This window comes from Engraulis encrasicolus, chromosome 9 (assembly GCF_034702125.1).
Source record: "Engraulis encrasicolus isolate BLACKSEA-1 chromosome 9, IST_EnEncr_1.0, whole genome shotgun sequence".
Classification (NCBI taxonomy): Eukaryota; Metazoa; Chordata; class Actinopteri; order Clupeiformes; family Engraulidae; genus Engraulis; species Engraulis encrasicolus.
This window is the reverse complement of record NC_085865.1, coordinates 12,097,832-12,115,778: the sequence shown is the minus strand read 5'-3', so window position 1 is coordinate 12,115,778 and position 17,947 is coordinate 12,097,832. Positions and strand designations below refer to the sequence as shown.

Here is a 17,947-nt window from a genome sequence, read left to right as displayed (position 1 = left end):
CACGCACGCACGCACGCACAAACTATGAAATGTCCATGCTCAACATTCTACGGTAACAAAAAACACACACTCAACAAGTTTTCCCGATGTCTCAAACGCAAGATCTTGAGCAAGTTACGCAAATGACAGACAGACGCACGAGCACACGCACACGCACAAACTATGGCAGGTCCAATACCATTCAGAAATGTTCATAAACCCATCATTGATGAGCAGGAGGGATTTTGTTATCTAAATGAAGCCTTGTGCCGATCCATACGCCCACACACAGACAGGGGCAGACATAAACCCCTGCAGGCCCTCGCACAGATCAATCTATAGACCCACGCAGAGATAAACACACAGGCGCTTACAGGCGCTCTGTGGAGATAACAGATGACGCAGAGAGAGACCAGTAGGACTGCACTGACAGGGTGTCTACAGGTCTGACAAATTTTAAATTTAACCCATTGATGCCTGATGTTGCGTTGTGCAACATTGGCCCTGGCGCCTGGAGCTGCATTACGCAACATTCAGGCTCATGAGATTTAAGACAACTTTATTAAAAAATCTAGTTTGTTTGAGATGAACGAACACATTCTAATGAAAGATGAGGGTCTTAGCGTTTAAATGCAACTCAGTGCATATTTTTATGTGCTTCAGAAGCTGAGATATTTAGGTTTTTATATACTGAGGGCAGCTTTTCCTAAAAAGTGGTCAGGCATTTAGCACCCCTTTTTGCAGGTGCTTTAGACATCAATGGGTTAAAGACTTTCCAGGGGTTTTAAATGTCATTCTCACATTCGCTTTAAGGCCAAATCTAAAAGTCACACAAAAACATCATCAGGTTGAGGTAAACAACACAGGTGCTTTACAATTGGTCATGAATATAACAGAAGATGTGCAGACCAGTATGATTACTAGCACAGGACAAGCAGCTATTCTTCTGACAACAGGGTATATACACCAATCTTGAAGTCAAATTTACTACCATTTAATACCCTTTTTCACTACCTTTCGATTTTTTTTACAACCATCACGACACTCCGATGCAAGTATTAACAAGACATCTTTTGTAATTTCTACCTCCTTAACATTACATTACACTTTCGTTTTTTTGCACAGACGCCCGAAAGGGAGCAGTGCGGCGGGACGGTATCAAGCTCAGGTTACCTCAGTCATGGAGGAGGATGAGGGAGAGCACTGGTTAATTACTCCCACTACCAACCTGGCAGGTTGAGAACCTGACGCCCTGATTGCGTACCCATGACTGCCCTCAGATACAGAATCATCATTTTTTTTTGTCAAAATGGTACAACTTACAAAAATAGTACAAAAAACTAGTTTTTCAAAAAATAATACCGTTTGAGCAAATTTACTACTTTTAAGGCCATTCAATTTTGGCTTTTTAATTGATCACCTTTTAATACTTTTTAAAAGCCTGCATATACCCTGGACAAACTTCCGTTCCATTTTCAATCAACCTTTGGATTGATGTATTAAATTATTGTTACTGCAAAGACCGCTACAAAGAAAATGCCACAAACAAAGGCCACATGCACATAAGGTAAAACAGATGGATCTTAGATGGCAAAAATGTATGCATACTGCATTTGAGGTACCATTGTTGTTATATGATGTCTAACAGTAGTATACCCAGTAGGGTGCTGCTTAATGAGTAAAAAAACAAAGCCTGCACCACAACTCAATACACGTAACCACAACCAGACCTGCCAAAAGAAATTACAGACCTCACCTCACCTTCACAGACATTAGAAACCCTCAGCTCAGCTCCTTTTGAACTGTACTCGCTCGCTCGCACGCACGCACACACACACACACACACCGTCCCACCATGAAGGTCACACACATTCATTTCATAATAGCTTAATAATATCGCTCATTCATAATGTCAGCTGCCACCGTGGCACACGGCACCCCCCCCACCAACCCCCCACCCTTTCTCCACTATTCAGAGCTGAGCATGGTGTATTAAAATAAAAATGATTATAATAATTTAAAGAAATGGAGGTGGTGCTCCGGCCCAGCTGCTGATTAAGATTAGGCCAGTGGAGGCCTCGTGAAGACTGGGGGGGGGGGGCGCTCACCACTCTCTTCTCCCCTCACCACACTCCCTCATGGAACACACATACAGTTTCTGAAATATACATTCCTACATAACACACAAAGTGTGCACACACACACACGCATGCACACTCACACACGCCCGTTGGTGCAGTCCATTCGTTAGTGCTCCCTCCCCTTTCATTTAAACTGACATTACATTAGGGTTTAATTAGTTGCTCAGCCAGGAGTGTGTGTGCGCATAGGGCTCAGAGAGACAGACTCCACACACACACTGTACCATTAGCAGCCCTCTTGTGCAGTGCGGGTGCACTGTGGTGCACCGTGGAAATGCTTTCTGACACAGTTGCCCCTTCTGCTCTCCCCCTTTCCACACATACGACCACACACACACACACATACTGCCACACACACATACGACCACACACACACACACACACATACTGCCACACACACATACGACCACACACACGGCCACACACATACTGCCACACACACATACGGCCACACACACACACACACACGGCCACACACACACACGGCCACACACACACACGGCCACACACACGGCCACACACACATACGGCCAGACACACGGCCACACACACATACGACCAGACACACACACACACGGCCACACGGCCACACGGCCACACACACACACACACACACACACGGCCACACACACACACGGCCACACACACACACACGGCCACACACACACACACGGCCACACACACACACACACGGCCACACACACGGCCACACACACACACACACACACGGCCACACACACACACACACACACACACACACACACACGGCCACACACACACACACACACACACACGAGTAGTAAATTACAAGCTTGATTAAAATTCGTTCCTCATTCCTCACGGGCCCCCATGACAATAAGGTCAGAACTGATTATAACGGCTATGGAGAATGTCCACGCTGGGGGAAGGAGCTTTTTCAGTGTGTGTATGGCCATGTGCGTATCCACATGTGTGTGCAGGTGTGCGTGTATTATGTCAATAGATGTACAAGGGATGAGACTAGGGCTAGGGTTAACCCAAGCCAAACGCAGACAATATATATATATATATATATATATATATATATATATATATATATTAAAAAAAAAGCCTAAAACGGTGGATAATGCCTCAAAACACAACAATACTCTACGGTTAACTCTACTCTGCATGAGAAAATACTGTGTAAGAATACTGTTCTTCTCTCTTGGTAGCCTTCAACAGCTTCCTCTTCCGACCCATAAACAACCTACCGCAGGCAGAGATTCTTTAAGTATATAGAGATATGCCAATGTAATAAGTTGCTATGGGCACCTAACATGACCAGGTTCCGGTCTGCCTAAAGGGGCGTGTCATAATACTCCTAGCATTGAATAGAACAGTCCTTAGGTCTGCCTAAAGGGGGATTTCCCCCCCTCCCCCTTGCAATTGTAGAACCCGGAAACAATGGGCCAATGGAACCTCTCTCTCTCTACTCTCTCTGCCGCAGGTAATGCAATCAGAAAACAAACAAAATACTTTACACTTCTGGCCTCTTAAGCATCTCCTTCCACTGTTTGTAAACTTATTAGCACATGGGGACATTATTATTATTATTATTTTTCTTACTATGGCAGGGTTTCCCATTTTGGTGCATTGTGTGGAATATTAATGAATTCCCTGTATACGTCCACCTATGAAGCAGTCCCAGTTTTCTGACCGTATGAAACTTCCAAGAAGTTAAAAAGAAAGTTGTAAAGGTTGCAAGTATCACATTGAAATTGATGACACATCACACGACTGGAAACACCATCCACGGATCACCAGAACAGAGATGACTCTGGTCCAAATATGTAATTAAACCTGGAGCACGTTTTCAGATAAAAAAAATCCAAAACAAAAACAAAAAAAACATTTAGACTTCCTCTTTCTGCACTGCTCGTCCTGAGCTCTCCTTCCTTTCTCTGCTGGCGTTGGTGCAGGCCAGTGTTTCCCAACCAGGGGTACGTGTACCACTAGGGGTACGCGAGCACATTGCAGGGGGTACTTGGAAAAGTGTTATTATTATAACAAATGTATGGAGCAGCCACATCAGGACTGAGAAAATGATATAGAAAATTGATTAGGGTGTACTCATGGCACAAACAAAGATGCTTAGGGGGTACGCAAGACAAAAAAGTTTGAGAAACACTGGTGTAGGCGGCTCATCGTGGGGCCATCAGGCGCCTGGACCCAGAGCTTAAAGTGATACTGTCCCATTTTTGGAAATAAGCTCATATTACACATCCCCTTGAGTTAAATAATTGAGCTTTACCTTTCTCCTATACTTTCAACCGTTCTCTGAGTACGGCAGTGCCAATTTCACCTCCATGCCAACAGTTAACATTGAGTCCTATGAGACCAGTTAGCCGCGAGCTGGTCTCATAGGACTCAATGTTAACTGCTAGCATGAAGGTAAAATTTGCACTGCCATAGCCAGAGAACGGTTGAAAGTACAGGAGAACGGTAAAACCCTATTATTTAACTCAAGGGAAGATGTAACATAAGCTTATTTCCAAAAATGGGACAGTATCACTTTAAGTGAGATGGGCCTTTTCTGCTGCCTGGCTGCCCCCGTCCCATCTCTAGCTGCCTGGTAATTACTTTTGCACCATCAATGAAATATTAGCCTGTCACAGGAGCCTACAGGACCGGTTAAAGTACCAACGGTTACCAAACTGGGGTTAAGTGCGCTCTACAAATCCGATGCGACAGCAATAGCTGCTGTGCCCAATACCAGGGTGTGTTATAAAGCATTTCGCATTTGCTTCTGGTAAAATATGCCTCTCAGTGGTAGGCAGCATGGTCAATGCCTAGCATCGATATTTGGTCTGATTAAATATAAAATAGACCAATGTGCACACAATGTTATCTAGGTAACATAATATGGCTTTGGCAAATAACCGTGGTAGAAAGTGAAATACGAGCAGTTATCAGGGAACCGTCCTTAAAATCTACAAGAAGGTTGCTTTTAGCAGACTCTTACCAAGGCATTTGCCACAGTTTGCAGAACAACTTCAGATAGCCACACACACACACACACACACACACACACACACACACACACACACACACACACACACACACACACACACACACACACACACACACACACACACACACACACACACACACGTCATTCATGTAAAGCAGGGATGGGCAACTGGAGGCCCAGGGGCCACATGTGGTCCGCCTCCTCACTCAGTATGACCCCTAGACTCACTCACTAAACCCAATTTAATAGTGTGCCAGCATTGCCGTATTTTGCTCTCTCTTTAAAACGTAACATTTTGTCTTGTTTGCTGTTCATCAGGGACATCATGTTAAAATGCCATGGTTCAATAAAGAATCAGGTATAAAATGTACAAAAAAATGGTATTTATCATTTTGTAGCTTCTCTCGTACAGTAGTGGTCATGTGGCCCTCTGATGGTGGCGATTAAAAGTGTTGGCCCTCTTTATCAAGAAAGTTGCCCGTCCAAAGATTGAATAGTGAAAGTGGGTCACACATGCCGTGCTGTAGACACCTTCCAAACAGTGCATCTGCTTAAAGGCACACACAGGAACACTAAATGTGATGATTGATGTTTAAGTAAAAAAAAGAAAACATTTAATTGTATAAGGGTAGCATGTGTAGCTGTCTTGTCTAGGCCCTGAGAGCAGAGAATAGCTCTGCATAGTTAGCAGCAGTAGCACACCCTTCTGTCACAGACTCCTTACTGCCCCTTGAGCAACAGACTCCTCACCCCAGGGTGTGAATGTGTGATTTGTCTATCTACGGTTCCTCTGCCACATGTCATTCTGGAGCTTTGCCCTCACAATCAGATAAAGGCACAACAGTCAGTCTGCTGCGTGTAAGGAGACGCAAAGAATAGGCGAACAACGAACAAGAAGTCAAGACAAAAAGGGGAATTCTGGGCCCATGTACCATTTCAATCAGACTGATTTGTTCCGTAATTGATGCATTGGTCAGTATTCTACACAACACATCATAATGAGACCACATAAGTAGCAGTGAAAATATCCACCATTTTGCACAAAAGTTGAGTGTAGCGCAATGTAGTGTAACGCAATCCAGGTGGGAGTAGGGAATCCTGAGATGGCCAGTGTTTCTACAGTCTAAAGAGTTCCATTGAGCGATGCAGAACAAGCCTAAACTGGTTAAAAAAAAGCATGTTCCCGGTTCACCAACAGTCATCTGGGGCCAATTGTTGTCATTTTGATTGTTTGTTTCAAATTGTCCCTTAGAGACCAGCCCACAATTCAGATGGGGCGGCCCATCGGTGCATCCTTTACAAACACTGGACTGAGCCCATAATTGTATGGGCGTGGGGGTGAGGTGCTGGTATATGCACAGAAATGCCCGGGCCAGTTTGTGGTCCCAGTTCAGCCCTGGTGTAAGGTAGACATTTAAAGGGGTATGCCACTATTTCGGGGCTTAATACAGTTAAAATAGTTGGCTAGTGACATGCTACACGGATCCATTGACTTTCACTAGCTTAGCGACATGTTCCCTCTTTTAACTTGTCTTAAAGCAAGACAACAGCTTACATGAAAAATAAGAGACTTAACCACCTTTATGAACTCTGACCAGCGATTTTAACTGTATTAAGCCCCAAAATAGTGGCATACCCCTTTAAAGGCATCTGAACAACAAGTCATTTAAACAAAGCTCATCCAATTCAGCTGTAAAATCTGACTACGAATGATGAGTGTAGCGACAATCAAGTCATGATGAAGTTAGGAGTGACCATGGTAACTCATACAAAATAGTGGTATGCCTTTTTTCTTTCAACATTCCCTAAATAATGCTTGAATTTCATTATGAAAAGTGAGTAATTGACAAGATATTTGATTGCTTCGCATTAAAAAGGGGCGGCTATGTCTTTCACAAATCCAGCTCGCGGATGGACCGCACTTACAGTTACAGTTACAGTTACAGTTACTCTTATGCGGCCGGTTACAATGTCATGCATGCCAACTGCAGCATTATTTCACGTTTTTCTTCATTCAAATTCTATGGTGCTTGTATTTCGGCAGGAAAAAAGGGAGAATAACTGACAACACGTGCTAGTCACAGCAGCACGCTGATTGAGCTGTGGGGCTGATGTGGTGGTGGAGGTGGTGGAGGAAGTGGGGTGGCGGAGGGAGAGACTTTGCCTCGTGCTAATCCCATTAGCATGATTGTCTAGTGGAGAGCATTACTTGCCAGAATCCGCAGGAATTAGACGTGTTTGGCAGAGGACTTAATGAGCGGCGTGTAATCCGGCGCCAATCAAACAAGGCTTCAAGAGTCTCTGCTGCTGCTGCTGCTGCTGCTGCCACGGAGAGACAGCGAACGGCGTACATTTTACAAACACTGGAGAAGAGCTGTGCGTGTGTGTGAGTGTGTGTGTGTGTACACATTTATGGAGCTTGAGGCTGGTTTAGATAATGAACGTATAATATATCTAAACAAAAAAAAGATGCGCACATCGTCAAAAACAATACCACACACACAAAGAAAAAAAATCTGCTACACTGAAAATGCTATCGGGATGTTTCAGGGAAAAAAAAACATATTTGGTGATGGATAGTAAATAATTAAGAGAGAATAAAAGGACCCTTCTCACTCATGTCATGGACCCTGTGAACTGGTGTTGGCATGAGGGGGGACGATGACACCAAGAGGCACTGCAATACTAGACTGCCATCTGCTGGTCAGTATTAGTGGTGTAGGATGGAATGGTAACAATGGGTAAAACCAATGTACAGTCTTAAGTTCTTGTAACCATAATGTGTAGAGCCCCCGTTGAGAAACAGTACTTTAGACAGAAGCGATAAGCTTAACTAAAGGTCATGAAATAAGTCTAACTCACTCGGTGTGTCCCTGAAAGACGTTGACTGAGTGGATGGAGGGGTCTCTGAAGTCCCAAAGACGGAAGGTGGTGTCACGCGAGGAGGTCACCACCAGTCTCTGGGTCGGGTGCGTACAGCAGTGGGTCAGCTCCTGGTCATGACCTGCCCATGACACACAGACCGACACAGAAACAAACACAAAAAAAACCAATATAGTCACCACTCTATTCAAATACAATGGAGTAGACAGTCAGAAGTGCTTCATCTAGGTAGTTGCAGACAAAAGAGATTATCAGAGTGATCAACAAAACCATGGCAACAACTCTTATCTTTAACATGCAACAATGATGATGACGTCCGCTTCAAGACTAGCATTCCTGTACAAGACGAGCATTCCTTTCCTGCACTCCACTTTCGCTCATTCTGTTATTTTCTTTCTTTTCGTTTTAAGGTTTTTGTTTTTTTAGCCTTAATTGTGATAGGACACTGAAGGTGTGACAGGGAAGTGGTGGAAAGACAAGACATGGGATAGGACAGGGATATGACCCAGGCTGGACTCAAACCTGGGTCCATTCTGTTCTTTTCTAATTTTACCAGCAAGTCACAAACGGCAGAAGTCCAGAGAAAGGCCTTACGATCAAGGACTCGTGCCAAAGGATTTGCAACTGACCGGAATGTTTAATATGATTAAGTTTACAGGTGCCACTCAGTCCTAATCTAAACTAGCAACAACCCCTACTTTATAGTCACAGTGACTGTGGCAAAACAAAACGTTACAGGCTTGTGAATATCCTGTTTACTAAAGCTGATTTTCTTATGCAATGCCTTTTGACTCAACTATAATTTGGAGTTAATTCAATAGCAGATGAACACAAAGCAGTGAAACAAACAAAAATGTCTTAAAGGACTTGTTGCTCAGTCCCAATGTTCTCTACAGGCAAAAAAAAACAATTTACAAATTTGCAAAGACAAATCCATCTCAGGGCAATAAAGGTTTCATTTAACAAAAACACTGTAGAAAACCTTCTGATCCGATTTGGTAAAAAAATGAGCCAAGAAATACTGCAACCCTAACAGACAGCTTTTGTTATGAAATTCTTGTCAACTCAACTGTAAGTTGGAACTTATTCAATCGAGAAAATGAGAAACAAATACCAAAAAGCAGTGAATGAAAAGTCTGAGAGTTGAGTATCAATGAGTGTGAATGGGCTCGGAAAAAAAGACAAATAAAAACCAACAGACAACTGCCGAGCTGAGTGGCTACACGCAACTAAACAATTAAACAAAGAAGTGTTGAAATAAAGGTTTGAGAGTGTAATATACCTATGACGGTGAGTTTGAAGGGACCTATAATGACATACTGATTGCAACTATTAACCTTTGTGATTTTGTTTTTAAACTTTTTTTTTTTCAATTAAAAGCCAATTTATAATCCCAAGGTCCAGTTGACATTTACATGGCATTGCCCAAATGAAAGTCTCAGAGTCTAATATAGCTGTGAGAATATGGCACAGAGACGGACAGCTTTTGTTATGAAATCATACTCATCATTATCGTTGGAGCACATTCAATAAAGACGTTAAAAAAAACACATGCAAGTAAACAATGACACAGAAGAGTTTAGTTAAAAATGTGAGTGTAATGTACCCGTGAGAGTGTGGACGGGCTCGGAGGTCTCCACCTCGTACAGGTTGGCGGCGCGGTCCCAAGAGGCCGTGACCACCTGCCGGCCGCCCACCAGCCAGTCGGCGGCGATCACCACCCCCTGGTGGCTCTTGAGGGTGGTGGTGGCCAAGCGCACCGTGGGGCACTCCATCATCACGCCGTCACCCTCGGGGTCCGCCTCGTCCTTATCCGAGAAGTCCACGTCATCATCGCAGGACAGCTGCTGCAGGGGCAAACCAAAAGGGGAGAGAGGGAATATCAGTCAGCCCCAGTCGTTCTCAACCTTTAATAAAACATTTTTTTTAAACACACACAAAAAATGCCCCCTTGACCTCATCACAAGCCTGCCAACGCCCCCTTTAGTATTAAAAAGTGAATCAGACTAATGCCCCCCATTGTTAACGAAGCACCACCCCCTCTCGGCTGTCACACCTCTCCCCGTTGAGAAACACTAAGGTACCCTGTAATAATTGTACACCTCTTTGTGTTAAGGTTCAGTTTAAAAATGTATCCCTCGGGAAAAGCAGCGTTAAAAAGCAAAACTCAAAAGATCAACAAATAATGTGTGGGCTGAATCTGTAAATGTTGAGAGTTCAATTTAGGAGGTTTTCACTCAGAAACTCAAGAAGCTACACTTAAAGAATTATCTTCAATGTCTGACATATACTGTAGCAGCAACAAAAGGAAAGGCATCTTAGCATTTGGTTACGCCATACCCACTAAAATGCGAGTTCCTAAATCTAGGAGATTTCCGAGAGACACTACATACTGAAAAGTGGGGCAGAATGGAGTCCAGTTGGAGTGCTTCCAGGAACTGTCTAGTTTTTTTAAGATGGTGCTCTTAAGTGACAGGTTGGGTGGTTTCGAAAAAGGTATTGGTATTTCTAAAACTTGTTTGGAATACTGAAAAGTGGATTCAACATATGACAAAAGGGGTGTTTCGCAAAACTCCTCAGTAATTACATTTACAACACACGCAACACGGTGTCTGCCATTCTGCCTGGAGCCCCCCTCATCCATCGGATGTACCAACTGACAGTGTTGGGTGCTACAGGAGGGGTGGGCGAAGCAAGACAAGTGAACACCATGTGCATGCATGTGGGGGGTGGGTGGTAGGTGAAGCTAGTGGGAGTGAAGAGACAGCTAGGAACAGCACTCACGCTGATGTCTGCTTGGGGCTGCGGGAGAGGCAGTTGGACCATGTAGCGCCAGATGTGAGCTGTCTGATCCCCAGATGCTGCGACGAGGAGACGAGAAGAGGAGAGAAGAGAAGACACAACATGACAAGACACAATGAGACACGCAGATGGAGGCTGGGGAACACACACTTCACAAAGTCTGAGGAACGCACACACACACACACACTTCTTCGCAAGGCAGTCTGGTTGTGGTGGTGGCAACTCAGAGCACTGAGAAAATGCTCCCAATGGACTTCTTTGTTTGTGCATAAAACAAGAAATATCCTAGAGGTATTACTTTACATTAGATTAGATTCAACTTTGTCACTGAAAATCTCAAGATAAGACCTAACGAAATGTGTGCAAGAGTGTATATGTACTGAATGCAAAATGTATACAACATGCAACATTTACAGAATTAATGCAATTTGCTTAAAACTACAATTGTAAACTTGATGCATCTTACCAGTCAGAGCCATTTGCTCTGTAGGATGGAACTTGATGGAGTTCACTGTGGAAGGAGTAAAAAAAAGACCAATGATGAATTAACAAAATCATGTTTGCTTAATTTTAAGACTCCACTAGCCTACCAGCCGACGACGGACATTTCAGCCTGGGAGAACCATACGTTCCGCTTCGCAAAGGGGCAATGGCGGCTGGTTTCTGTACGGTTGTGGTCTACTAAGGACGAAGCTTAAGGACAGCCTGGAGAGCTGAATAATAAATAGACTGTGGGCTACATTTCTTAGCTCCTTTTGAAAACGAGTTTTGTTCTCACTCTCGAGTGGCTACTTGATTTTTTGAATATAACCTCCTGACAGTATGCAATGCAATATTCTGGCTGTTGCCACGCTGAAAAGTTGCACGTTGATATTAAAAAATAACGAAAATAAAAAAGACTGGGGATGACGTCACATAATGCACAGTCAATGGGAAGTCTCCGCCCCTCAAAGTTGAAAAGGGAATATTTATCCGTATATCTGGCTTTTTTCATAGGCAGATAATTCACCTAATCATTGAAACAACGTAGGCATTTCATTCCTGACCATTTTGCTGTTACTGGAAAAAATAACACAGCTTGCATTTCTTTACTGACACATAGTTTTTTGGAGAATTGATCTACCCCGTCACCTCATTGCTCTATTGCTTTTAGGGAACAGACCTGTCCTCTTTTTGACATTATCTCTCGTTGCCTACTAATGATGGTCAGACAACCGAACACTAACAGCGAAAAAGAGCACTTCTGAAAGTTTGAGAGATTTATTTTTTTTGCATGTACACAACAAGTGAGCCCACTTACCCCCCAACTTGTAACTTTTTGCCATGAAATCTGACGGTTCCGGGTAGCATGCACGCGCTAGCTGTATTCTGCCTCGTTGACTTTGCATTGACGTGACGTCACTCGGTCGGCTAGTTTTTGTTGTCATTTTTATAAATCAATGTGCAAGTTTTGAGGATGGCAACAGCCAAAATATTGATTAATGGGTTGTCAGGGGGTTATACTGTATAAGCAAAAATAAAGTTGCCACTCGTTAACACCAACGAACTGACAAGATATGAGACTGGGCCCACCACCTAAAAGGAATAATAAAGGAATGATAAAGGTCCGCATTGGGGTGCAGAGAACAGTGTTGCAGACCTTTATCCTTTACTTTCAGTTATCTTCTGTTTGGTCCAGCACCTGTGGTACTGATGTGCGTGCATTCTCTGATTTGTTTAGAGCTGAATGCTTACCTGAGCCAGCGTGGCCAGCATACTTCAGCAGACACTTCCCAGTCTCAATGCTCCAGAGCATGGCACAGTGATCTGATCAAACACAATAGTCAAAAATCAATTTACCAGAGATTCTTTAAGTATATAGAGATATGCCAACATAATAGGTTTCTATGGGCACCTGACGCGACCAGGTTCCGGTCTGCCTAAAGGGCCGTGTCATAATGCTCCTACAATGAATAGAACAGTCCTTAGGTCTGCCTAGGTCTGCCTAAGGGGGGCCATAATAGAACCAGGAAACAATGGGCCAATAGAACCTCTCTCTCTCTACTCTCTCTGATTTTACTGTAACCCTGCCCATCTTATTCCCAAACAACTTGTTTTTTTAAGAGTATCAATACATCCCTTTTCCATGCAACTACATCTTGACAACTTTGATCAGGAAAGAAAAATCAACAAGTAAATGTTATTGATGCCTTGAGCAGATCTTCAGGTAAAGGGAAAAAGCATTTGTTTATAATTTGGCGTAGCACTAACGGTTTGATACAAAAACAGGTAGGGAACTTCTGGACTTCTGGAAAAGTTTGAACAATATGTAATAGTAGTTTTATTTTCGGTGCTAAAATAATGTCAAGCTTATACTAAGGAGTAATTGAGGCATACATGGATGACACATAGCTATCATTGGGTTCAATTTTATCATAGCCATATCAATGGTATACAAGTACAGTTGCTAGGAATGTACTTTGGCGTGCTCACAAATCCCAATAATACAATCAGACAAAACAAAAACTGCATAAGACAGAAGCCAAGGGGGCACATACTGTAAACAACACGGAATGACAACATACAAAAATATAAGTGCATTGGTTGTATAGAGAACAGCTGGTGGTACATTTCGCAATATAAGAAAGGAAGGTATACATACAGGTCCTAAAAAATAGCATATTGTGTTGAAGTTCATTTTTTCCCCCATAATGTAATGATAAAAAATAAACTAAATAAATTATTTGCACACCAACTGAAATATTTCAGGTCTTATATTGTATTAATATTGATGATTTTGGCATACAGCACATGACCACCCAAAATTCCTATCTCAAAAAATGTGCATATCATGAAAAGGTTGTCTAAACAAGCTATTAACCTAATCATCTGAATCAACAAATTAACTCTAAACACTGGTAAGAGTTTCCTGAGGCTTTAAAAAGTCCCAGCCTGGTTCATTACTCAAAACCGCAGTCATGGGTTAGACTGCTGACCTGACTGTGTTTAACATGGAAGTCAATGGCAGTGGCATTGCATGAGAGTTATGGAAGCCTAGATATCCTTGATGCTTAGCTGTTAGCTGTTTTTTGTTCTTTGATCTGGTGACCCACACTTCCCTCTTCATATACCCCACTGCTTCCCATACATTTAGGAAACTATGGCGCACCGCCATAGTTAAAATTTGGCCGCCATAGTTTCTGAAGATGTAAAAAAATGATAATCAAAAAAAAAAAATGCTTTTTATTTATTTATTTATTTATTTATTTTTAAACGATTTTTTTTTTTTTTTTTTTTTTTTTAAACGTTTTGAAAACGATTTCCTTCACATTTTCCTCCTGGAGTAAATCCATCCTATAGAGAAAACAATGAGTGCATGAAAGACAGAGGGATCAAAAGCCTAGTCAAGTTGTTGTAGTTAACTTGGGTTTATGAGCAATGAAAAACCTTCAGAGAAGGGACAGTTGGGATGAGTTTACTGACACTCCCCAGGCTTTGTTTTACAGTTGTATGATAATGAGTTAGACGACAGGCCGTCATTGACACAGCAGAGGAGACATATAGAAAGGCTGCATATAGAAATGAATGTGTAATGAATGTGAATATAGAGATACTGTATATGTGTAATGTTGTTCAGCCCTTTTACTGATTTTTTTTTTTTTAAACTGGCCCTGTGACCAGCATCCCTCATGTAGAATGTGTACGCATTGTACTACTATACATGTCATGGGTAAAATCTTATGTCATTTCTGAAAACATAAATGGCTGAAATGTAGGCCTATAGTTTCTCCATGTGCCAATGACGCCCACCCCCCCAAAAAAAATTAAAAAAAGTGTCCCGTGTGTTCAACAGCTAATAATTCTGATCAGCATTCAATTCATGTTACAGCATATGCTTGCCATAGCGGTAGACATTTTTTTCTCACTATTACATAATCATCCATGAACACTGACTCATTAGCACAACCTTTCAGTACTATTTATCCGCATCTACTGCAGACATACTACTGTATATCATTTAACATGGAAGGTAGGGCTGCACAATTAATTGAAAAATAATCAAAATCGTGATAAAATAAAGAAATCGAACTCATTATTTTAATCGTGATATAATCGTGGCAATAGTGACCTACTTTTGAGAGCGTCCTTGAAACCAGAACATACTGACAGGCTGGTGTTTCTGGCCAGAAATCTGTCCACTTAAGTTTCATGCTATTGCCTTTACATAATTATTACAATTAATTTTATTTTGCTCATCCCGTATGCAATTCATTCTTGGTTATATTTCATCTTGTTACAATTTTCAAAAAAATCTGCAAAAATCAATAATCGTGATTAATAATCGTGATTATGATTTTGACCAAAATAATCGTGATTATGACTTTTTCCCTAATCGTGCAGCCCTAATGGAAGGCACAAACAGAGAAACGCGGGGCCTACACAAATATATTTAACATGCCCGAACAACTTCTCCTTTACAGTTCTCAGAGCTGAGCAGAGGTTATGATTTATGACCGGCTACATGTGTGACTTTTTGTAGAGAGAACATGGCATTCTTCAATTTCATGACCTACGGAATATTACAAATTGCAATTCCTCGTCGGTGACACAGACTTCCAGAAGTTTTAATGGTAGCTGCTAGGGCTGTAACGATACTTTCACTCACGATTCGGTTCGTATCACTTTTTATGACCTATGGTTCGATACACCCCACGATTTCACATTATAAAATAAAATTATGGATAAAAACTGATAGTATATCGGTAGAATAGGTTACAAGAGGCTAGTAATAATTTTTAAAAGTTATAATATAATAATGATGATGATGATTTGAAGATTGGAAGCACCATCACTTCATATCAATTAATTGTTTTTTGGACTGATGGGTAACAAAACTTTGAAAGGCCATATCACGATACTGCCTCATTGTATCGCGATACAATATCGTGACTCTGTGTATTGCGATTTCTCGATTCGATACAATATCGCTACAGCCCTAGTAGCTGCGTATTGCGGCTGCTTGCTACATTCTGCTGAGGCGGAACGGTCAAGCACATAGAGCACCTGCTGATACAGCGCCCAGGATGGGCTGAGGGCCGAGGAACTTTGGGTTCCATCCAAGCACCAATTTATCACCTACCTCCCATTTTGTTTTACAGTGTAGCTGCGTGATGAGGCTGCTTGCCCCGTGTTGCTGAGGCAGAATGGCCATATACGTACCAGCGGAAGCGGTGCCCAGGACCGTGGGCTGAGTGCGGGTGAGGGCGAGGTCCCAGATGCCATCTCTGTGGCCCACATACTCCTTCACCAGCTGGCAAACAGCACGCGACGTGGTGGCTTTGAAGCTGGACACGATCTGGAAATGTAAGTCCAGTATGGTCAACAAAGTCCATGGCGCAAACCAGTAGAGTCTACATGCAACCGGGATCTCATTCAGGTACAATGTGCAACTGCAATTTCAGTCAAAACTATGAAATCAAAGCAGTGATGCAGCACAGGTTTGCTGGGTCGAACTAATGAATGCTAGCTCCAAAAATACTCTCAGACACGCAAAAACATCTTTTCTCAACCACTCAAAAGCAAAAGCCAGGGATAGGCTGCCATCATAGCATATAACAGCAATATATTTTAAAATGAATAATACTTCAGGAAAACTGTGCCAAGGTCGTTGAAAATAAGGAAAGATAAAAATCGGCCATTTACAAAAAAAGAGAGATTCCACATGTGTTATGCAAGCATTAAAATATAAAATCATAATTGACATTACATAGACCGTTACATCTTGATAAACTTTTGGGATATGCATGAAGACACGATACCATAGCAACAAGAAGTGTAAAACTTCCAATCATTTCAAAACACTGAAGAGAATTCAATAAAAAAGGCAACGCCTTAAGTATTGAGAGAAAAATGCTCGGCCATTATTTTTTTTTATTTTAAATGACATTAGTGTTGCGCAATAAGCCAGTAAAAGACTGGCGTGACAAGAGAGGCTTCAACAACAGGAATCGTCCATATGCATCTCAGCGCTTTGGTTACTGACCAGATACTGCACCAACATCAGTCAAACAATACCAAACATCATAGTTCAAAAACCCTCTGGAAGTCTCTATGAAGATAAAAGCCCTACCATGTATCGCTAAGATTTTACATTTTGCAGTTATAGTTACACATATTAAGGCTAATGCCTCCATCAAGCAATGCAAAACACACCCATGTTGACATTCAAATTTGATGTGTTTATGCTTATTATTCCTCAGCAATATTTTCACTGTAAAAGAATAATGCCCTGTTCAGTTGAAAAACTGATGACAACTTGCTGCCTCCACCAACACAGTACATATTTATTCTGTGACAGCCATGTGACGCTACACACACACACACACACTAGTCCTACGTGGAGGACATAAAAACATGACCTCTCTGAATGAAGAACTGGAGAATTTGAGAGAAACAATGACTCGAGACATCATGGGGAAACGCCTGTCCATTTGAAGTGGAGTTATAGAAGTGGAGATGTCATGGTACAAGCTGGAGCTGTGCATCTTGGACAATGGTTGTGTGAGCATCGCTCATCCTAGAGTTGAAATTATAATGATCCACCCCCAATGATCATATGATAACTTGATACTGTCATTTAAAAATTACTGTGCGTTCCTGTGCAACACACAAAACCTGTTTAAGATGTAGTAAAACAAACTGTATATAAAACATTTCCCCTCATTTTGTTACCTCCATTGCTTATGTCGATTAGTTAATGACAGTTAATGTATATCAAACATTGTAGCATATTCAAATCCTTTAGAGGTGCATACAGTAGTGACAAATCTAATTTCTCAAAACCCCAGCTGGTAACTATGCTAGCCACCCAGTTGGTTCTAATGCAATTCCCTGTTGGCAACTACCGAACTTGATAACTGGCTAGCGACTACACTTTCAAGAAATACAACTCTGATATTTAAACCATACTAAAGCTGAATCCCAACCAACACATCAACGCTGATGAAAGTATTTGCATTGTTTAGTGAAGAAACATAAGAGGTTTGCCCGAGCACAGCATTGGGAAAGCAGGCTAAAAACAAGCTTCAGCCGCTAGGAGGAAGGGTTAGGGTTATACCATCACTGTGTGCAAAACCTTGTTATTCCATCAAATCTTGCTGAAATATCAAAC

General features: G+C 42.0%; 1 protein-coding gene across 5 annotated transcripts in view; it reads right to left on the bottom strand.

Annotated features, from left to right (window-relative positions):
- Nucleotides 1-17,947, bottom strand: part of wdr37 (WD repeat domain 37) — a 32,838-nt gene that overhangs the window by 6,865 nt on the left and 8,026 nt on the right. For all 5 annotated transcript variants that reach the window (XM_063206518.1, XM_063206519.1, XM_063206521.1 and 2 more), the window contains 6 exons: nt 15,997-16,132; nt 12,532-12,603; nt 11,264-11,308; nt 10,780-10,856; nt 9,602-9,842; nt 7,975-8,116 (listed from right to left, as the gene is read on the bottom strand). In XM_063206518.1, the coding sequence (XP_063062588.1) occupies nt 7,975-8,116; nt 9,602-9,842; nt 10,780-10,856; nt 11,264-11,308; nt 12,532-12,603; nt 15,997-16,132 (713 nt within the window). The remainder of the gene's footprint in view (nt 1-7,974; nt 8,117-9,601; nt 9,843-10,779; nt 10,857-11,263; nt 11,309-12,531; nt 12,604-15,996; nt 16,133-17,947) is intronic.